This window comes from Coturnix japonica, chromosome 4, assembly GCF_001577835.2.
Source record: "Coturnix japonica isolate 7356 chromosome 4, Coturnix japonica 2.1, whole genome shotgun sequence".
In the NCBI taxonomy this organism is placed as follows: domain Eukaryota; kingdom Metazoa; phylum Chordata; class Aves; order Galliformes; family Phasianidae; genus Coturnix; species Coturnix japonica.
The window spans coordinates 52,171,057-52,193,175 of record NC_029519.1 but is presented as its reverse complement, the minus strand read 5'-3'; the positions used below and the strand labels follow the sequence as shown (position 1 = coordinate 52,193,175).

At 41.2% G+C, this 22,119-nt stretch overlaps 2 protein-coding genes and 1 long non-coding RNA gene across 4 annotated transcripts; 1 reads left to right on the top strand and 2 right to left on the bottom strand.

Annotated features, from left to right (window-relative positions):
- Window positions 1-1,230: 1,230 nt before the first annotated feature.
- On the bottom strand, window positions 1,231-7,622 carry PLA2G12A (phospholipase A2 group XIIA). The gene is made up of 4 exons (XM_015861980.2): window positions 7,369-7,622; window positions 6,743-6,819; window positions 5,634-5,799; window positions 1,231-3,860 (listed from the first exon to the last, which is right to left on the bottom strand). The coding sequence occupies exons 1-4, from the start codon at window positions 7,592-7,594 to the stop codon at window positions 3,742-3,744; spliced, it is 588 nt and encodes a 195-aa protein (XP_015717466.1). The 5' UTR covers window positions 7,595-7,622; the 3' UTR covers window positions 1,231-3,741.
- A 33-nt stretch (window positions 7,623-7,655) lies between these two features.
- LOC116653332 lies at window positions 7,656-21,778 on the top strand. 2 transcript variants are annotated; one of them, XR_004306922.1, is made up of 4 exons: window positions 7,656-7,822; window positions 7,912-8,114; window positions 11,547-11,664; window positions 20,111-21,778. It is a non-coding gene; the product is annotated as an uncharacterized LOC116653332 (long non-coding RNA). The 2 variants fall into 2 exon arrangements; XR_004306921.1 differs by lacking the exon at window positions 7,912-8,114 and having other exon boundaries at window positions 20,111-21,775.
- On the bottom strand, window positions 8,872-21,965 carry CFI (complement factor I). Its single transcript, XM_015861977.2, has 12 exons — window positions 21,830-21,965; window positions 19,552-19,891; window positions 19,040-19,181; window positions 17,643-17,809; window positions 16,844-16,954; window positions 16,035-16,151; window positions 14,715-14,753; window positions 14,130-14,233; window positions 13,396-13,511; window positions 12,481-12,755; window positions 11,136-11,237; window positions 8,872-9,321 (listed from the first exon to the last, which is right to left on the bottom strand). The coding sequence occupies exons 1-12, from the start codon at window positions 21,887-21,889 to the stop codon at window positions 9,104-9,106; spliced, it is 1,791 nt and encodes a 596-aa protein (XP_015717463.1). The 5' UTR covers window positions 21,890-21,965; the 3' UTR covers window positions 8,872-9,103.
- Between the last annotated feature and the right edge of the window lie 154 nt (window positions 21,966-22,119).

Genomic DNA, 22,119 nt, shown 5'->3' with positions numbered 1-22,119 from the left:
CCTGTACTTTGGTTGCAGCAGCTCCAGGCAATGCTACAGGCTTGGGGCAGAGTGGCTGGAAAGCTGTGCAAGAAATGCACCTGGGGGTGCTGATCAGTGTAGATGTGGTACTGAGGGACATGGTTCAGAAGGGAAGTATTGGTGGTAGGTAGATGGTTGGACTGGATGACCTCGGAGATCTTTTCCAGCCTTTGGGATTCTGTGGTTCTATAATTATGTAAAAACTGAAGCTAGTGCCCAAACCCTTCCTTCTGTACCTGGGCTCTGTAGGTTTGTAATGAGGACAGGTCTGAATTGCGTATCTGGCAGCTCTCAGCGAGCAGCACTGCTACGTGCACAAGAGGAGAAGGCTCTGGATAGGGATTTTAGGTGTTTGATCCAGCCTGACTTGTTTTACATGTTTGTTGTACAAATAAGGAACTTTAGACAAGGTGGCTTCCTTGCGGTTGAGGGAGCAATTGATATTTCTCTCTGCCTTCACTTGTTTTTCCCATGTTTGGACTTGCTATCTTCAACGCACTAGCAGCCAGTGAGATCAAGATGAAATTGTTTAAATTCTTTTTGTTTATTCAGTCAAAACAGGATACTATTACCAGACTTCTACTCCTTTCTTATGCTGTAAAACAGATTCTTAATGCACAGATATATATACATATATATATACACATACATATATATATATATACATACACACACACACACACACATATATATATATATATATATATATATATATATTTCCCCCCCAAACTGCAAATCCCAGTTCTTTCAGCTCCTACCTGAGCTGCCCCTTACTGCAGTAATTCTGTATGAAGGAGCAACTGCAGAGCCCAGCCTGGGGCTCTGTAACAGCAATCTGTTCTGTAGCCCTAAGCTGGTGCCATTGTGTTAAGTGACACTGCTAATCCAGAGTGCAATATCCATGATTCATTTTAGGATCATAGCTGAGGATTTAGCATTGTAAGATGCATTTGGTATAATTTGCAGGGCACTATAATGCTTTGTAAAACTTGGCAGCAGCGGCTCTTGCCGTGTTATTTCACACCCACAAACAGGAAAATAAAACCAGGAAGTGTGGCTAAGGCAGTTTTATTTTATGAGACACTTCTATTGTGTCACTTCAGTGAAAAACAAAACAAAAATACCCCCTCCCCCCCCCCAAAAAAAAGTAATAAAGCAAAAACATATAAAAAATACTTCCACAAGAGAAATCACATCACAATCCGTGTGTTAAGTGAACTTTAGGCTTTCTGCATAGTTTATTCTCCCTGTTCATGGATGTAGTATTTTGATTTTCAGTCACATTCTGTGGATTTCTAAGGCAAATGAGGACAGCAGGATGGGACTAAACGTAAAAGTTAACTGAGGTCTGACAACTGGAGGTGAGCAACAGAAGATGAGTACAGAGGGCAAACCCCAAATAATTCAGACATGATGATGATTTCAGCTAGAGAGGTCATGGAAGAGATGACAGAAATAAAGGCTCAGATATCTGTCAGCCTCACAGAGGTCATGGGAAAAGGTGACAGAAATAAAGGCTCAAATTTCTGTCAGCATCACAGTGGGCATTTTAAATAAGGTTTTTGGGCACTCAGAACCAACTGGTGGAATCTTCCAGTTTTCAGTCAGAACAGACTAAATGAAAGTAGTGATGAATACAGTAACTAAGTGGTGCCATGAGACAAATATAAATCAACCTCTGTGAACAATATATTCTTTTTCTACACATATAATACACAACACAATGTTTTATCTGAAAAATAAACACTTGAATCCTTTCTGAACTTCTGTAACATTACAACCACGTTCCAGCATTTTGTCAGATCAAAACTATATTCTCAGGTCACCAACTGTTCTCTTTAGGAGTCAGTCCTTAAAAGGATTGACATACTGATCTGAAGAGAGCCAAGGAAGTAAGGTTGGGTCAGGTAGAACTATGTAGCACAGATATACGCCTTGCTTAGGGCGGTTTTCTTTGTTTTAAAACAAACCCACAGGACGAAGTACATCAGAGAGATCTAAAGGTACCTAATTCAAAGTGAAAGGCCATTCAAGGTGCCATTTTAACTCCATAGAACTCTTCTTCCTATTCTTACCTATCAGATACATCAGCTGCTTGCAAACCTAACACTTGGCCTATATTAAAAATAAACTGAGATTCAACTCTCTTCTGCACCTCTGACTTCCCCACTATGCTGTTTCCTTTATTTTAATTGAAAATAGCATTTGTATTTTACAACAGCATACCCCAAATGTACATACACCAAAGGAGTCTAGAATCAGTTTCCAAGCTTGTAGTATAAAGAAGATAAGGAAGACTTAACACTTTATTTTTTAAACACGAGGCAGAATAGCGTAGTGACTTTCTAACCAACACATTCATCTTAGTGTTTAATCTAAGTCATTAAGGTTGGAAAAGACATCCAAGATCGTCTGGTCCAACCATCACCACCTTGCCCACAAAACCATATCCCTAAGTGTCGCATTTACACATAACCTGAAAACCTCCAGACCCCCTACTGCCACTGCAGGGATGGTACTCATGTGATGGCGTGCTCCTTCCACCCCTTCTTTCTTTCTCTCAGCTTCCTCCTTCAGCCTAGCCTTGCACATAAGGCCTTGCATAGGAAGACAGTGAGGAACAGTACTGGTAACACTCTCTAAGGCAGCTTAACAATCACAAATTTGTCTCAAGCGTGGAGGCTGAAAGAATGTATCGAAGACACCTGGTTTAATACAACATCAGGTTCAACAGCTGAGTGCCAACTGAGCATGCGCCTAAAAACAAAGTATGAGTCATTCATCTTACCCCATAACTGGAGAGCAGCACAAACAGCTTCTCAAGCTCTCCTACATGGCACTGGGATGCAGGGATGGGACCTCCCCTCAAGCAGGGGCACCTCTCAAGGTTATGCTGTGAAGGTTGGTGCACTTGAGGCAATGATGCTGCTGGTGTATGACGTCTTGTTCTTGGTACTGGCCAACTGCTTCTTCACGCTCCTGCTTCCTCTACAGGAAGATGCTGGAGCCTCTCAGAGTGGCCAAAGCTGAAGGTGGCCTCGTATACCCCAGGCAGCTAGACAGCCCCAGAGCCAGATCTGGCATCAGTGCTAGCTGCCTCAGCTCCCACCTGGAGCCCAGCACTATGCTACCACAGCAGCCAGAACCCCATCTGGATCCCACCTCCAGCAATAAGATGTGCCACCTCCTCAATGCCACTTTCCTCTTTCTCTTCACAGAGCTTAGGGACATGGCCCTAGTCAGGAACTTGGTGATGAATAAGATTAGGGCAGAGTCTGAGAAGCTGCTCCAGACCAAGTTGACAGGAAAGGTGCTAGAGTAGCTCAGCTTCAGGGACATCTGAGCAATATCCTGCCCATCTTCAAAGCCATCAGACTCATCTGGCCAGTAGTCTGCAACGAGGACAGCTGTCCCAAAGAGATGAGCTTCAAGGTGGGCCTGGAATACAGTGGCAACTTCCATCTGGCTGATGGCTTGACTCTGATCTGGTCTTTGGTAAGCCAGCCTACCCCTTAATCGAGATCTCCTGGGTGATGGGGCTGAATGTGGTCTTCACGTGCATACCCTTCATGCATTGGTCCTTCTCCTTTATAGATGACTTCGTGATAGTCTCTTTTTGTAAAAAAAACAACAACCATCTGTGTCAAGCATGAGAAATGTAAATATTTGCTTCATTCCAGTTGTTTTACTTCATTGCAAACTGCAGGACATCCATGCCTTTCAGAGATCTGTCTTCTCCTCATAGCGACACATACATGAAGCTCTCTGGCTGTCAAGGTACGGCTTACATCCTAAGTGTATAACTGCATCAAACAAGAGCTGAACAATTGATTCACAAGCTGCAAGCAAAGAAGCATTGAGTTAGAAGTACTCTTTAGATAGAATACAAAACTAATAGGCATGACTGGGGCAAACTGAGAAGGATTTTAAAAAGCAATCTTCTCTGTGCATAGCAAACAGATTGTCAGAAAGACTGATACAGAATCAGCTAAATTGTGATTAAAGATTTTTCACATACCAACCAAAACACACAAGGTGATTCACTGGCTATGGAATGTTATCAGTGTTAAAAACATCAGTCTTGCAAAGACGAAAGAACTGTTCCACCTTTTGCTTTCCCAATTTATCACAGAATCACAGAATGGCCTGTGTTGAAAAGGACCACAATGGTCACCTAGTTTCAACCCCCCTGCTACGTGCAGGGTTGCCAACCACTAGAGCAGGTTGCCCAGAGCCACATGCAGCCTGGCCTTGAATGCCTCCAGGGATGGGGCGTCTACAACCTCCTTGGGCAACCTGTTCCAGTGTGCCACCACCCTCTGTGTGAAAAGCTGATATCTAATATCCTGATATCTAATCTAAACCTCCTGTGTCTCAGTTTAAGACCATTCCCTCTTGTCCTATCACTATCCACCCTTGTAAACAGCTGTATTTATGCAAAGGTTGCTACCTTTAATAGCAGCTCATCAGAAATGAGTAAACAATCGCCAGCTCTGACAAAGCAGGAACATGATGACCTCTTTGCGGTTACAGGAATTTGAGAAGTTCAAACACAGGCTTGTTCTAAAAACTGATTGTTTGCAGTGGGTTCTGAAAAAGAACCATTGTCTAAATTAAGTGTGGTTATATCATGTTCCGATCAGATGTGGGCCAACAATCAGAAGGAATCCAATCACAGGATTATAAGCTATTTGGGAAAAACCTAAAATGTATGCACTAAGGGATAGTATTAACTTCTACTATAATAATGTATTATTCTACTACCTTATTTCCCAAAAGGAAACAATTCAGTATTTTCCTACTGTTTAAATGTAGAAATCAGTCAGCAAAACAGTGAATATTCAGCAAATGTGACAATTACAGTGTGTTTTGATAATGCTAGAAGGGAAGCCTTATGTTTTGAGCTCAAGGTTAGTTTCAACTCTGAACGTTTTCCTATGCTGTGTAATTGCTCAGCTGCATGAGAGTCTTGGATGCATACAGAAGGACAGAACAAGGCATCTTGCAGCAACAGCATCAGTTTATGGGAATGTAGCATTACCGTGCTGCAAAAGATTATTTCACAGAATGACCCGGGTTGGAAGAGACCTCAAGGATCATGTAGTTCCAACCCCCCTGCCTGGCAGGGCCACCAAACATACACCTTTACTAGATCAGGTTGCCCAGGGCCCCGTCCAACCTGGTCTTGAACACCTCCAAGGACGGGGCATCCACAACCTCCCTGGGCAGCCTGTTCCAGGGCCTAACCACTCTCCTAGTGAAGAACTTCCCCCTAACATCCAACCTAAGTCTTCCCTCTTTTAACTTAAAACCATTTCACTGTGTCCTGCTATTGTCAGCCCTTTGGAAGAGTTTACTCCCCTCCCGGGTGTAAGTTCCCTTCAGGTATTGAAAGGCTGCAATGAGGTCACCCCGCAACCTTCTCTTCTCCAGGCTGAACAAGCCCAACTCCCTCAGCCTGTCCTCATAGGGGAGGTGCTCCAGCCCCCTGATCATCTTCATGGCCCTCCTCTGGATGACCCTTTCTAAAATCTCTATGTCTTTAATTATTTGCCAGACAAGCTCAGTAAAACTGGGGAGGCAAAATAAAAATAGGCATTTATCACACTTACCCTGTACGTTCTCTGATATTCCAAGTGTTTTCTGCACATCTCTGCAGATTTTGGAGAGGCAGGTCTGAAATTGCTCATCACAGTCATTTTTTTTATTGCCACAAGTGTCATAACATCTATCGTGGTGATTGCAGCACTTTGTCATCAGAGGGATACCGATGTCAAACTGTAGGGAGAACCCCACGTGCACCATTAGTAATGTATGAGACAGAAATGAAAGAGTCTATGAACATGAGAAGAGTATAAAAGTTAGAAAACTAAACTAATGCAGTCAGCAGCTGTCATTCATTTATCACTGTAGTTTGCTGTTCACCTCCAGTAAGCTGTGCTGGTTTGACCCCAGCTAGCAGCCAAATACCCGCATAGTTGCCTGCTTAACCCCTGCCCCCTCACAGGTCAGGGGAAAATACAGGAAGGTCAGAAACAAGAAAATGCGTAGTTCTAGACAGAAGTTTAATAAGTGAGCAGAAAAGGGAAAAAACACTCAAAATAAGCCACACAAAAGTAGTCACTCAGGAACCCCCCGGAGCAGCCTCGTGCCCAGCCTGTCCCTCAGAAACCAGCCCCTTTCTCTCTGCCCCTTCTCTATCCAGTTCAGTTGTACTGCCAAGTGTGATGTTACACAGGTAGGGAACATCCCTTTGGCTTCTCTGAGTCAGCTGTCCCAGCTGTGTCCCCTCCCAGCTCCTTGCCCAGACTCAGCCTACTCACTGGGCACAATGACAAAACAAGAGCAATTCTTAGTGCTGTGCTAAACAAGCACTGCTCAACAGCAGACATTGGCGATGTGTTATCAATGCTGGTTTAGCCCCAAATCACAAACATGGCATAGGCTGTTAGGAAGACAGTTAACTCCATCAATATCAGACCCAGTAGAGCAGTTAGTTGCTATAAATGTTGACAGTGAAAATGTTTATGCCGTGTTTACCTCTAACACTAACATTTTCCATGTGTTGTTGCCAAAGCATGTGCTGGAGCTAATAAAAGCAGGGACATAGAACACAGGTGCTGTCTCATCCTTAGAAGGCGGGAGGAGAAACATCACCCACCTCAAGGAATGTCAGCGTATTAAAAAGCACACACCCACAGAAACCCCCGAATGGACTTACATGAACTCCAAATAGAGGTGATCCACAACCACTTGGTGGTGAAGGCTTATATCCATAGCGAGGGAAGGGCTTGGATCCTGAAAAAGATCATTTCTAGTGTTTTAAAGAGATTTTTTTCCAGATTTTTCACACTGTCAAAACACAACCCAGGTGTTCTGCTGGGCCTCAGACAGCACCAGCTGCATGTCTGATGTGAGCACCTGAATGTGAACAATTCCTACCAAACTAAGAGAACTCAGCACCAAATAAATAATAACAAAGTAATAAAAGAAGGCACCTGAGCAAATATTCACTTCAGATCTCAAGCTTAAAAAAGAAAACAAAAAAAGCCTCGTGTGACTAAAACTGATACATCCCATAGAGGGTTACATTAATAAAACCCAGAGGTTCTTTGAAGAATGAACGATCTTACTCTGAGGTGCTTTATATGCAATCAAGAACGCTACTCTGATGTTTTCAGCTTAAACTTTGCAACCCTCCGGCAGGAAGAACAGCGCTGCCCGGGCTCAGCCTGCCGGGTGGAGGCCAGTAAGGCCGCGGGGCAGGACGGCACATTGAAGCCCGCTCCTGGAGCTACAGACAGCTATTGGAAGGGTCCCGCACGCCCACCCGCCCGCCTCACTCACCGTCGCTGCATTTGTACTGGCAGAGGCCGTCCTCGCCGCCCAGGAGGTCGAGCGCCGCGTTGAGGTACACGTCGATCTTGTGCACGCCGTTCCGGATGGTTTTCAGCGTCATCCTCCAATCTGGGGTCTGTGGCGCCTCCTGGCTCCGGGCCGCCGGCGGCCGCGGTCCCACCCAGGTACCCGCCATCAGCAGGGGCAGCAGCAGCAGCAGCAGGGCGCGGGCCATGCCCGCCGAGCCGCGCCCCGCCCCGCCAGCCGCTCGCTAAGCCCCCGCCGTGCGGCCGCAGCGCTCCGCACGCACCGCCCGGCCCGCCGCCATCGGCCCCGCCGACACCGCCCCCACGGCTGGGCGGGACTGCGGGCAGGGCGCGGCCTACCGGGGAGCTCAGCTGGCGTCTGATAGTGGCCCCGAGTTGCTGTGTGAGGTGCTGGGAGCGGAGCGATTCGCTTTCAGGTAACGGCACCGAAAGCCCAACGTTGGGGGGTGCTGAGAGTGGCACCCCGTGAGCCCTTTGCTCTAACACCGCGTTCTGCGCTTCTTAGGTGAGGCGGGGTGGAACCACACGGGAATCGTTTCGATTTCTGTTACGAACGCCTTGTTTTGTGACGTGCTGTCATGGTTTGGTGTGGAAATGCTCAAAATCTAGCCATGGTGGGACTTTAGGGCACAGGTAACTGCAGAAGACGGGAAATACAAAAGAGCACCGAAAGGCTTCTGGATCTACAGGCGGGAGCAAAAGTAGCTGGTAAATGCTGCTGCGTGTCTGGGCTTCTGTTTGTTTGTTTTTCCTCTTCAGTCTTTTCCGTTCGTTATTGTTAACTGGAGAAATAGGAAAAGCTGTTAGCAGATGTTGTCAGACAGACAGAAGAGGGAGCTCTTGCCGCACCTATCCTGGAAAGTGCCCGTCCCTTTTGCACAGTTGGACAGCACTGAAATGGTCCCGATGTCATTTGTACCGATCAAAAGGCCAACGACAAGGCTTTTAAAAGAGTCAGAACTTTCCACATGAACTCAGGGCCTAGCGGACCTTCCACATCATTCTGTTCGTGGGTAACGTTTTGAATAGCTGCACGGCCAAACTTCCCATGTCTGCATAGTGCAGGATCAGGCCCCTGTAAGGATGTGGTTTTTCTGTGTTACTGTTTTGTGCTTGTGTCTGTTGGTGCAGGAAGCTTCTGCTTGAGTAACTTATAACACATCTCACAGTCATGTTCAATCCATCAGTCAACAGATGGTCTGAAGTTAAATTCCTTAGTAGGCCTAAAGAATCAACTGCCCAGCAAAGCAGCATCCTGAGAGTTTCTAATGACCCATACCCTGATATGATGGAATTGCTTTTACATTCTGTGGTTGCTGTCCTTTCTGTCACATTCACGTATTGCCAGTGCGGTTGTTTTCTGACCACTGCTTTCAGTATTGTTGTCCATTTAAAATAAATTACTACTGAAATGTGTTGTGAAATGTGGGGAGAGAGAAAGAAATAACAACAAAAAGACAGATACTTGAATTTCCCTGCAGTAAACGTGTTTTTATTAGATAATTTTTTACTTATATGAATGTAAAAGTCTTTTGTACAGACTTCTGTAAAACTGTATTTGTAGAGAGCTGAACGTTTTCAAGCTCTGTTATTTCAAGATTCATACAAATAGTTGCTTAGGTACATGGCTGCTATTGTTAAAATGGACTAGTGTTCATTTCTGCGTGGATAATAACAAGTTTTTAGTTGCCTGAGCTTCAGATATTATACCGTGAAATGAGACTCCTCGTCACATGGTGGCTAATCCAGTCGTAATAGCTGGCAACTTGTGTGTAGACACCAGGGTGACCGGCCTCCCCACAGTTTTCACCCCAACTCACAACACCCCAGACATACGCCACGTTTTCTGCATCAAAACAGACCAAGGGACCTCCTGAATCACCTTTGCAGCTGTCAATGGAGCCATCATAAGTACCTGCAGCAAAAGGGGAGGGGGAGGAAGGGGGAAACATCAGCAACACAAAAGTAAGTTTATGTGCTAACTAGCACACAAAGTAGAGCTCAGGAGGCTTTTTAGATCCATGTCACTTCCTGACACATATGCCTAACAGTCACTACTACTGGAAGTTCCAAACCTCTTTGGTCTGCTACTTTTTAATTATTTTGAAGTGTGGACCCCCTCTTTATAATTTTGGCTGGCCCCAAATCTTTCATGTGAGGAATGTGCTTCTTGTACCCTGTTTAGCAGAGAAGAATTCAGACGTATTGTATATTAAACTATCAAAAGTAGGTTATAAATAGAGGACAGAAGGTAGAAGAAAAGGGTAAGAAGATTATTAGACTGATCCCTCTGGAAATTAAGCTATCATAATATGCACGTTCCTCTACGTCTGCTATTGATGTCCTCTCTACCCAGTAATACATTGGCCAATTTCATCTGAGCTATGCAGAAGCTGAAACCTCAAAATTAATTGCTCTACAAGCTCTATGGCAAAAGGTGGGCAGGTGCAAGGATAGTATGTGAATGATGGGATACAAGAGAGTGCAATTGTCTTTAACTGAGCCCTTGCAGATACAGCACTTGAAGTGTGGACCCTCTGGAGTACCAGGTGACAGCTCTGAGACACAACATACAGACCATGGTGCTCTCTACAAGTTCCTGGGGTTTTGAAGCTACTTGTTTCCAATTTAGCAAATGTAGTGGTTGTAAAAATAAATAATTAAAAATAAATAAAGAGGAAAGAATATGATATTGGCCCAAACTTGCTAGAGAGTTGGAATACAATTTATGCTTTGTCCCGTAGATTCAGTAGAAGTGTGTAAAGACGTCTTTAACTCCTTTATTTCTACTTGGTTGATTGACCTAGTATGAAGGAACCCATACTAAGCAAGACTCCCTGTGTTTTTAAACATGTAACCTCGTTTTTGAGTCTCTACATCACTGAGAAAGAGTTTTGTGAATGTTTCAGGATTGGAAAGACTAATCCCATATAGGTAGACTTAGTTGCCTTGTTACCTTGTATCAGCAACTCCAGCAGATACCAGTCCTTAATTCCAAAATTTGTGTCTGCATTCTCATTGTACTGAATTTATTCACAAATGGTTAAGCTTTTATATCCAGTTTTGATTTGCTTTGTTATTTATGTAGTTTGTTTAAATACTGCCTTCAGAGTTAAAGAATGGTTGAAACGATCTGTCCTGTAAGTTGAAAACTCATTGCTCTTTAAGACGTGTGTTTGGCAATGCCTTTTGTTACTTGAAAAGCAAAAATGTGTACTCAAAATGCTTATTTTAGCATTAGGAATGACAACCAGTTTCCTGGCCAGACTAATCTTTGTTTGAAAAGTTTATAGTATTTTTCCTGGGGTGTGGTTTAGTGGTAGAGAATATCTCAGCAGATGAATAGTCACACGCTAGTCAATAGCACTGTGAATGTGCTCCAAAAAAGGCATTTGCTTTAATATGTTCCTGAACCAGAATAAAATAGAGGTGGGAGGAAGTTCAGTGGGCTGTAAAGTGCTTGTGTGTTTAGAAAACATGACTCCAACTGTGTGCTGAAATTTGCCCATAATCGCTGAAACTTGGCTGACTATCACCATAACTGTTTATAATTAGATAGATAACAACAGGTTACTGTAGGCTCCAGTGGCTAATGCTTTGCTAATGACGGTGTCCTTGCATTTGGTTTATTGCATTTTCCAAGTCTAAAAGATTCTCGGCCAATATGTCAGACCTTAAAAGCTGTGTGCACGATGGTAAAGAAATTATAGTAAGAAAATTCATACTTGCCTGCACACGCCATTTTTGGTAAAAATCGTCCTGGATACATTTCAGAACAATTCTGAAATAAATTGACATTTCCCCATTTGAGCACATATTGTTTGGTATAACCTGGAAAAGAAAATAATACGCTTTAAATTTATAAAGCTGATAAATGTGTATGAAACACTTTTAATATCATAAATTGAAAGTTAGAGATTTGCTTATCTATTGAATGTAATCTTAAATATTATAAACCAGGTTCCTTCAACTGCTGCTAACATTCACCCTACATCCATTGCCACCTATTGCCCATATATTTCAAAATAAAAGCAAAATGGTTAAATTGCAGTATTAAATGCAGTAGCTTCTTTTTTTTTGGTGATTTTTACTCCTTCCCTTTGTTATTTTCTAATTTTTTCCCCATGTTTTCCATACCAGGGTTTCCAAACGCTGGGAGATCAGTCTATTGTTTTCTGTGAAATGGAGAAATGCCTTTGATCATCACTGCTACCTCTCTTTCTCAGAAAGATGTGAGGACTGGGACTTGCGGATACAGGTGAGCTATGTAGTACAGGGTTAAGGAGAGGCCCTGTTTTGTTCTCTGTTTGCTGGTAATTCTTAACTTTGTATTTGGTTTATGGACTGGCTTTTATGCCAGGCTGCAGTCATTTTGTAATACAAAACAAGTGCTTCCCAAGGCTCTGAAAGCGTGACTGCATTGGGCCTGTCCTTCTCTAGGTTGAACCCATACGTGGCTGAGATGAGATGTGCTGAGCTTTGTAACTTCTGGTTGCAACTCAGATCCATTTGGGCAGAGCACAGATGTCTGGCTGTGACCATGAGCCATGTGTTAAATACTGGTACCAGGTTTGCACAGCTAAGATAAATATGAGACTGGTAATTACAGCCACTTCTTCTGGATGTCTCAGAGGTATTAAACGGCTCTGGTCTCCTTTGAGAAGCGTGTACAGGAGCAGCACAACAAATAATGTTCTTGCTTATGCATGTGTTGTTTGAATGCTGCTGTCTTACTCTTGTCATCTCCTTCCTGCTCCCTTGCTGCACTGTGCTGACACAAGTGTGCTGCAGTGGAGTCAGGCTGCAGATAAAGCTGCAAACCAGCATTGCCTTTTATCAGGTTAGTTCTCAAAACAGAGGTGTCCTCCAAACCAACTCACTGGAACAAGAGAGGAAGCAGTACAAAAAAGAGAACTGACAGCCAAATGCCAACAGCCTGTGTTTGCTGTGCTCAGCCTCTTGCAAGTGCTTTGCGTGCACCACTCTTCAGCATTTTCAGTATGAGAGCTGATCACTGTTTGAAACACACAGATAAAAAGTTATACATTCTGGTAGTAAGCACTGAATCAAATACCTTTCTCTAGTCCCCATCCAGAAACCTTGCATTTATCTCCAGCCTTGAACATATGCTCTGACCAGGGGATGCAGGCAGGTATGCTGTATTTCAGGGAGCACTCTCCTTTTCCATGACCTTTCAGCTCCAGCAGAGCGATGTCATTTTCATACGTTGCAGCATTGTATTTCTCGTGGATTATCAGTTGCTTTAGTCTGTAAGTGTCTGTCTCTGTGTCATACCGTATTGTATCCAACAGCCCAATCCAGACACGGTATAGATGAACTCGAGTTGCACTGGAAAAAAAACCAATGGAATAAAATATGTTTTGGTACCTCACGCAAGCGCTGTGTGTTTCAATTAGTCATATTATTTTTTCCTTTTATCAAAGTTTTTGTAGAATAAAAATTCATATTACATACATATAGTTTCTTCCTGGACTTGTATGTCCAGGTTGTTCTGAAGCAAGTAGAAGGCTGGTGACACTTAGTGCTGAGTCCTGAAGTTAATAGAGAAAGACAGTAGCAAAGACCAGTGTGTTTAGTGCCCTCACAAAGAGAAAGCAAGGCTTATGCCTCTGATAGGAGGTGAAAGAAGAGTGAACAAATACACATGGAACGCCGGGCTCAGCAGGTCTTTCCTGCCCACTCCTGCTGACTCTGGGGAATAAGTGGCACGAGGGATATTCTTGGGGGGCAGGTGCTGGGCCTCCCCAGTGCTGAGAGGAGGTAACTCAGAATTACTCTTTTGCTCACTGACAAAATACTTTGTCTTTGAATCCCTCCCATTGTTAATGTGAGCAAATCAGCAATTTTAGTTGTTTTATTGAATGGGCAAGTAAGAATTAGCAATCAAGTAGCTGTGAAGAGCAATAATACACAGATTCATCTTTTCTGCTTTGCAAAGAAATAATTTCTCTCGGGTTGTTGCTTTTACCTGACACAGTGTGCAGCAGTCAGAACCCAGCAGCCACCAATATAAACCCCTCCACAGTACACTGTTGTACCTTCATTGCCACTGTCTTTAATTGCCACTTGCCAAGGGAATTCACCCTATTAAAATGACAGAAACCCAAATAATATGAAATCATTGTGCTATTTTTCGTGCATAAAGGGAAACACCATATCACTTCATCTTCTTGACTAAATCTGCTATTAAGAAATTGTCTGTAATTTGGGCTCTCATATAAAGCCTCTGTATTCTAAACTACAGTAACTTTGTTGTCTCCTGACATTATGACATTATGCAGTGTCTCCTCTCCCCCCCCCAACTTTCTGTCAAGAAGCTCCTGAAAAAAAACACAGAAGGAGGATCTGACCTGGTATGATCAAGCATTACATTTATTATTATAATTATCATATGTAGCTGTAGTATTAAGTATTTTGCTGAATCATTTTCAATGCGTACTTGCACGGTAATGCTGTATTTTGTAGCTTGGTGTTTTATCTTATGAACTGTGCTTCTATTTATATTCTTCCAGTGTGTTGCTGCTACTAATGTAAAACATGAAATTTATGATGCAACAGATTTTGTTATTTCTGTACATTTTAACAGAAGGACAATAACGACCATTTAAATTGTTATTGAATGAACACATGAGCCTATATTTGTAAGGTTTGGTTGTGTGGGGAGGTGGGGGGGGGGGAGGGAAGGCTGTTGTTATTTTTTACCTTTCTTGCAGTTTGTCCACCTATGATTCTTTTCCGTCGGGTTAATGTGTGATTTACAACTCCGCAGTTTATTTGGGGAAGGAACGTCTTTGCCAGTTTTCTTTCTTTAACAAAAAAGAAGGTGTCTCAGAATTCAAGCATTCATTCACTCTATTTGGAGACAGTCTTATCTTTACCTTGAAATCATGAGTGCTGTGAGTATGCAAGTAGCTGAAGTTGCAGGAAGGCAGAAGACCCAGAATGTTACATCTGTTTTTGCTTTGACAGTTACTTCTGCCTTAGTATCACGTTATTTTTCTTTATTTTCCATTGCTGACAGCATTCAGGTAAATCTCAAAGCAGTTGCCATAGACTTGCTTAGAGTTTATCCATTGCTGATACGTACAGATGCGGATCCTGAGGCAGGATGAATTATTATTGTTGTGGTTGAGATTAGTGGAAAGCTAGTTAAATAGTTAAGCCCCAGGCTGTGTACTACTAAGCCACAAAGTCCATGTATCTGAGTGTTGCATGTCTGTCCAACTGGCTGGTAGCTAGAAGCCACTAAAAAGAGGGTATGCAGTGGTTTGTGGGGAGGTTACTTACCTGCATCCATACTGTGATTCTCATCATGTTTCACTTTGCCTGTAGAGAAATAATAGAATACTAAGAACAGTTACTAATATTTATATTGTTCTGTAACTTGAATGTTTGGTTGTGTACCAGAATCATGGTAAGTTTTTAGCTGGATAGATACATAGCATTTCACATGGACAGAAATACTCTGTAAGCACGGTGCCTGCTGTTTCTTTTCTTCTCTACTTTTCTACTCAGCTGCCACATCTTACAAATGACCTGCATCCAGCAGACACTCATTTATCACTACATGATATCTAATCTTATTTTCTTGTCCAGAGGACCATTCTGCAAAGAAACCCTGTGAAATGGCCTTATTTTATTTTATTTTATTTTATTTTATTTTATTTTATTTTATTTTATTTTATTTTATTATTTTATTTTATTTTGTTTTGTTTTGTTTTGTTTTATTTTAATTTCTAAAGCAATAGATTGCTCTCCTCTACTGGGAAACACCAGAAATTTCTCTTCCTGCTCCATCAGTCTTTTGGAGCTTTCTAAAGCCCAGAGGAGCATTAGGTAAAAAGGTAAAAGGATATATATTTTTAAATTTCCAATTTAGATGCTGCTGCTCTGTACTCTGTGCCTCCTTTATCAGAGTAAGGGATGGTATTCAACACAAGAGGTAAACTAAATTCCTCCTGAATCTGGTTTGTCAGCTTTTATTCAAACAAAATACCCATTGAATTCACTTCCTAAATGGAGGCTGGGGATTGGCTCTGTTCTCATATTACTGACAGTAATGTTTACTTTTAGGGTTCAGTTTACTTTTACCAATTACCATGTACCGAAAATGTTTACTTTTTGGCTTTAGACTTTGTCTCTTATCTAAAATATTCTAAGTTCAAAACAAAACAAGGTATTATCAATGGTAAGGAGAACAGTACAGATGAACTATTATATTAACAAACTAGTTAAATTAATTCCTTATACACAAAGGAGATATTCTTGCTTGCTCCATCTACATTTTCTTCCCAAAAACAGGATACCAGTTTGATAGATGTCCATGTATGCAAAAGTCATAATCTGTTTTCAGCCTCCTAAAACATAATCTGTTTCTTCTGTCCCTTAGTTTTCTTGCCATTTATTTCTAGTAGGAGGGGAAGGAAAAGTATGTAACCTTTTCTTAGTTTCCTAGTATGTGTAACATAACATCAGAAAGACTAATACTTGTGTGCATTTTGGTTTTGCTAATCTGATAAATGACTTTATAACACACATTCTGTAGTATGTAGGTTTAAATCAGCATAACAAAAGGAAAAGAAAGAAAAACACATCTTAAAAGGAAACCTGAACAGAGAGCTTGAGCTTCATCCTCTCCTGTTAGGCAGTCAACTTCTTTGTTACACACATTCTTATTTGGAATACAGATATTTGATCGACAGTGGAAACTGTTGTTTCTGCATTCTGTAAAATAAAAGAAGTAAAATGGTAAAGCACAGGACTGATTCAGTGATTCAGTGACGTCACATACTTAGAGGGCTTCTTAAAATACAAACCCAATCAAATATCCATGTTATGGGGGACTTTGCTATTTATAAATAGATCCTGAAAGTAGGGTCTGTAAGTGTAAAATGAAGTGAATACTTGACTCTGCTCATTCTACTGCCTTGATGTTCTGAAATGTGTGAGTTTAAGAAAGATCTTATTTTAGTTTAAGATAGTTCATTGGGGGAAAAAAAAAACCAAGCACAACCAACAACATAGTTTTGTTTGATTACTGTCAGTTTTGCCCTATTGAAAATGTATTTAATTCTGTCTCATACAGTTGGGTTTTGTTTCTTTGTTTTTGTTTGTATCAACAGCCTCCTAAATCTCATTATTATTTTTTTATTATTATTATCAGAAAGAATCCAGATCCTCAGAGATCAGTTGCTTGCTTTGGAAAATTGTATTATTTATGTTATTATAATTCTCTAACTATAGAGTCATTGAACTTTCTTGTACTTTCCCATACAGAAACTATGGTTTGCTTACCTTGACATAGTGATTTTGCAATAGAGACTTTGTTGTTACATCGCTGTAAGAATTAATTCTTTGGGGATGTTGTTTTTTTTTTTTGCTGAAATGTTTGTTAAACAGCTAAGAAAGTAAATTACCTTTACAGCACAGTTCATCACTTAAGTCTCCACAGTCATTTATACCGTCACAGGTTTTAGTCACAGAAATGCACTTGTCATTTGCACATTGGAACTCACCAGCTGAGCATTCTGTGCAGAGATGAAAATGAAGTTAGTATAGAAATGACTATTGGTTCACAACTGCCCGAGGTAATACTCAGCATACATGTTTTATTCATTCAACAGTTTGGCCTGTCAAAAGTAGGTGTCTCAAAGACCTAGTTAAGTAAATAGGATTTTTTTTTTAATTGATTTTATTGCCTCCTCTTCAAACTTTCAATGTGAATATGTATTTTCTTCCTCCAACTTTCAGTAGCCTGGCAAAAGGGAACTTTGTTTCTTCCAGACATGGAATAAAGCAGAAGCATTAGCTTCAGTTGATCTTGCAAAGCAAGAACAAAGGAAGAAGGATGAGGTTGTCACCTGTCTCCTCATCAGCTAACCTAGGAGAGACAAGAGTTGTGGGATATAATATGCCTTGGAAGGGATGGGGGAACAGCCAGAATCACAGGTGAAATTTGTCCACTTTTGGGTAGTATCTGTCAGGATCTTCTAGGAGCAACAGTGCATTATTTTCCAAAGTCATAAAATTAAGATTGCTTCAGTTGTCTTGAATGTTTGCAAAAGGATTCTTAAAAAAAGATAAAAAATAAAAGATTTTATTACAGCTTTGTGATGGCTGAGATATCAGCAGAATAGATCCTCAATACATATATTTCAGATGAACTTAACGTGAAAAGCTTTAAGTAGATTTAAAGCAAAATAAAACCTTGCTAACCTCGGAGAGCTTTCTGGCACTGGAGGCCAACAAATCCCTCATTACTAGCTCTTAATTTCTTCTCTATGTAACATTCAGCAAGACTTGTCTCTAGGCCTCTGCAAGTTATTTGGAAGCAGTGTGATGGTTCTGTGATGCTGTAGTCGGTGTGGTAATATTCAGCACCTCTGTAAAGATAAAAGTGATAATAACAAATTCAGTTTTTTCAAAACAGATTGTCCTCTGCTTTTATTGTTTAGAATTTCTATGATTTTCCCCAGTGTTAAAGAACTTTGGTCATGGCTAAGGAAATAAACAAAAACAGATTTCCCATGGAGTGGTATAAAGGTAAGGAGGAAAGTAGGAGATATTTACTTTGGAAGAAAACATAAAACAAAGTGCCAGTTTTTGCCAATTGCATCATAGAACTGGCACTGAATCTGTGACACATTTATCTCAGTTATTGTGTATGGTGATAGATATAAATCATCTTGCATGAGGCTGAGTACCAGGGGTGTCATCAAAACCAATGCATATTGAGAAAGCTCAGGGCATTGCAAGATTGGCATTCATTAATCACCTGAATGTGATCCTCTAAGAGTGTATCTCTTTTTCTCTTAAGAAAATAAGGAATGAGTAAACAAATAACTGGAGTGACTTGCCGTGGGAGTCAAGGGCTGAATGCTCTGTTCAGAACCTCTCTCTATGCTATCTGAAGAGGTATGAATCAGGACTGGGAAATATTTAATTCTTATCTACAGGGGACAAATTCAGGCACCGTGATAGCATTCGTTGTCTCTAGGGTTGGAGAGGCAGTCCTATGTGGCCCAGTTATGCTATTGTTTTAAAAGATTATGTACAGGATATATTGATTCTTTATGATGACCTTAGCATGTAACTCAGATCATTGGTGTGGTCTCAGGAAGAACAGACTGTGGCCTCAGCCATTTCTGGTGGGCAAAGCAAGCAATGGTGGCTGGTTAAAGGATGAAGAAAAAACCTTGTGTTCTGGTTCTTGTTAATCTGGCTGCTGCAAGTAGCAAAACACAGCTGTACCATTTGGCCAGCTAGTTTAAGAAACTTTTCTCTACATGCTTTGTACATGCTTTGTTCATTGATCAGAGCCATCTGGGGATCGTCCATCTATGCACTTTCCCCTACACAGACCTGAGAGAAAACTCATCTATCAGACTTAAACTTTATTTTAAAAGTAAAATACTAATCCTTTGAACAGTTGTTATTTGTAAGAAAATGAAGAAATCTGTTTTGGCATTTGCTTTCAAGAAGCTTTATTGCAGCCGATATATAGTTCGTGAAAATTTTCCCTTAATAGTTGACTGGCTGACTGAGCCTTATATAAGCATCACTATTCATTCACATCCATTGCAATCACAGAGAGAGAAATTCCCCAAACTTACAATTCGAAGCCAAGGTGTCTGCAGGCCACGTTTGCTTCATTCATAGTCCACATGCTGTCACATACAAAAAGGTCCTCGTTGTTCACAGGTTTTACTTGAAGCAAATGTGAATCCTTGTAGACCAAGGAGATTTTAAATTTTTCTAAAATAAAAAAGAATCAACTATAAAATTGTATTCTATGGATGTATCAAGTGGAAAGACAGCGCAGGAAGAAACCAGCCCTAAAGTATGTTGTTGGTATCCAGAGCTTATATGGAATGAACAGTAGGTTGGGAATCAGAAGCCTGAGGTTATTACTGCAGATTTTTCTGATGTTATGGCTTTGAGCCTGTTGCTTTTTCAAAATATACCAGCTTCAGAACAAATGAAGATAACAGTTCCTGCTCTGGAAGCATACTTGGAGGTCTTTTGAGGAAAGGATGTGTTTTAGTGTACTACTTCTGTTAGAGGACTTTCAGTAATCAAACAAATGACTGATACATTTTGAAAGAAAAAGAAGAGATATGAATACCTGTGGACGCGCATTTCCCCTTGTTCAGAAACTTTGTTTCAGGACGTTGACACTCATAGCTCTTCAGGTGGCAGTAAGTATGGAAGTGCTTTCCAGTGGTAGAACAAACTGAAGTGCCGTTCTTTGGACACTGGTAGGGAAGCTTACAGTGGCATTTTCCCTCCACGCATCGTTCCCATGGGTGACAAAAAACTTTCTTACAGGACTTGTGTGTGTATTTGTTGCTTAAACATTCTTCTATGAGGTAAGTGTCTTGCTCAGCTGGCTGACCGTCCTGCTCAACTGGCTGAGCAGGCTCAATGTATGAAAACGCTTCTTCTGTACTGTTAGATGCTGCATTCTGTAAGGCACAAGTTAAAAAATATACCAAAACCAAATAGCAAACAGGACTAGAGGTTGCACCAGCAGATCTGCAGATCCCTTGCATACCTCAGCAAAGTGACTATGAGCCTTTTTCTATCTTGTAAGAATGGAAGTGCTAAATATCATCTATAATGTATATCCCTTTGTCTTTGAGATACTCACCTTTCTGTTCTCCTGGATTTTTGTTCTTTTTCAGATCATTCTCCTGGTTTGATTTTCACTGTCACTGATCACCCACAAACTATACTCTTAAAAAAATCAGCTGAAGTGTGCAACAGAAGATGATAACCATTTCAAGCTTGTGGTTTAGAGCACACCACAACAATGGAACCGTAAGCAAATTAAATATAAGGGGACTTCATAGAATCATATAGAATGGCCTGGGTTGGAAGGAACCTCATGCATCTCCAACCACCTTCCCCTCCCACTGGCAGGGCCACCAACCTCCACATTTAATACTAGACCAGAGCCCCATCCAACCTGGCCTTGAACACCTCCAGGGATGGGGCATCCACAGCCTCTCTGGGCAGCCTGTTCCAGCACCTCACCACTCATAATAAAGAACTTGGCCCTGACATCCAACCTAAATCTTCCATCCTTCAACTTAAAACCATTTCCCCTTGTCCTATTATCTACCCTTTCAAATAATTGACTTCCCTACGTTGGCTTAAACATCAGAAAAATAAAATAAAATAAAATAAAATAAAATAAAATAAAATAAAATAAAATAAAATAAAATAAAATAAAATAAAATAAAATAAAATAAAAAAGAGTAGCAACTTGATTTTTTTCAAGACCTTTTTATTGTCCCCGTTGACTTAGCTAATAACTGTAACTTAGTTAACTATAGCCAGTAACTACATAGGAACAAATCTAAAATTAACGATTTGTTTAATTGCAAGTAACAAGTATCTTCAACAAATGTGAAAACTAAATGCCCCTCCCAGTCCATTTTGTTCTCATATCTTGAATGGCAGTGGGTTTGCAGTGTGGTTTCTGGTTGTTATGGGCTGCAAGGAGTGTTCCTGATCTCTCCATCTGAGCATCTGTCTCTAGATGAGTAATAACAACTATCCCTGCAGCTCACTGGTTATGCCACTACTGGCCGAGTCCTTTTGCTTACTAAGAGCTCTGGGTAGGGGGAATGTTGAAATGTGAAAAATATGTAACTAGACTTTGCATAGAGATGAATAAGAAATGTCAGTTGTCAGATGGGATTTATTGGCTTTGAGTGCATCCACTGAATCAACAGAGCCAAAGTTTAAAGTTCTCATGAAGAAATCCTGGCCTAAGTAAAGGCAGTGGGAATGTTGCCGAGGCAGAATTTAATCCGAGCCCCTCCCACCCTTTTAAGGGCTGTATAATCTTAATAAATTCTTCCTGTTCTTCTCAGGTCACTAGAATCCTATGCATTATCTTTAAATTTACATACCAAACTCTGAGCCAGGCCCGGCTTGGCATAACTCCCGTATAGCACTAGATGCTTCTCCTTAGTTCTGCCTGAATAGCAACAGAAGGTGCTGATCTTTGTCTATGGGCTTTTCTGGAAGGTTCAGGGTATGCTGAACATGGAGCCCATCAGGATATCCTGAGAGGCTTTTGCCAGAAGAGAGTTCACAACAGAAGCTTTCTGAGCTGAGCCACACTTGCAAGTCAGGTTTAGCATAGGATCCTGATTAAAAGATCTTCCAGAAGCCTGTTCATGTAAACCTCATACAGAACCAATACACGGAAGAGATTCACATTTTCAAACTGGACTAAAACAAATGGATGAAATGCAAATACTACAACAGGAAATTATAGATATATATGTATAGAAATATAGATATATCTTTTTATAATAATCAACTGTTTGCTGTTTTTCTGTTGGTTTATTTTTAAAATAGGGGGGTTCCACAATAAAAGAAGTTCTTACCTGTGCTCGACAGAAAGAAAAGAGAGAGAAGGAAACCAAGAAAACCGCAACCACCCTCATGATGAAGTTTTATCTCTTTGTAGAGAAATCCCCCTGGCCGGGATTTGTCCCAATCTCCAGTTGTTAGGTTTGTGTTTAATTTTTAACCATTGGTAAAACAGTTTGGCCTCAGAAACCACTACGGGAGCCTTAGATGTTAAGGGATGAGTCGGATCCCACCCCATTTCAGCTGTTTGACTGTAAACAGAGAACCAAAGGAAAGCCATTGAAGTCAGCGATTACAAGGGAGT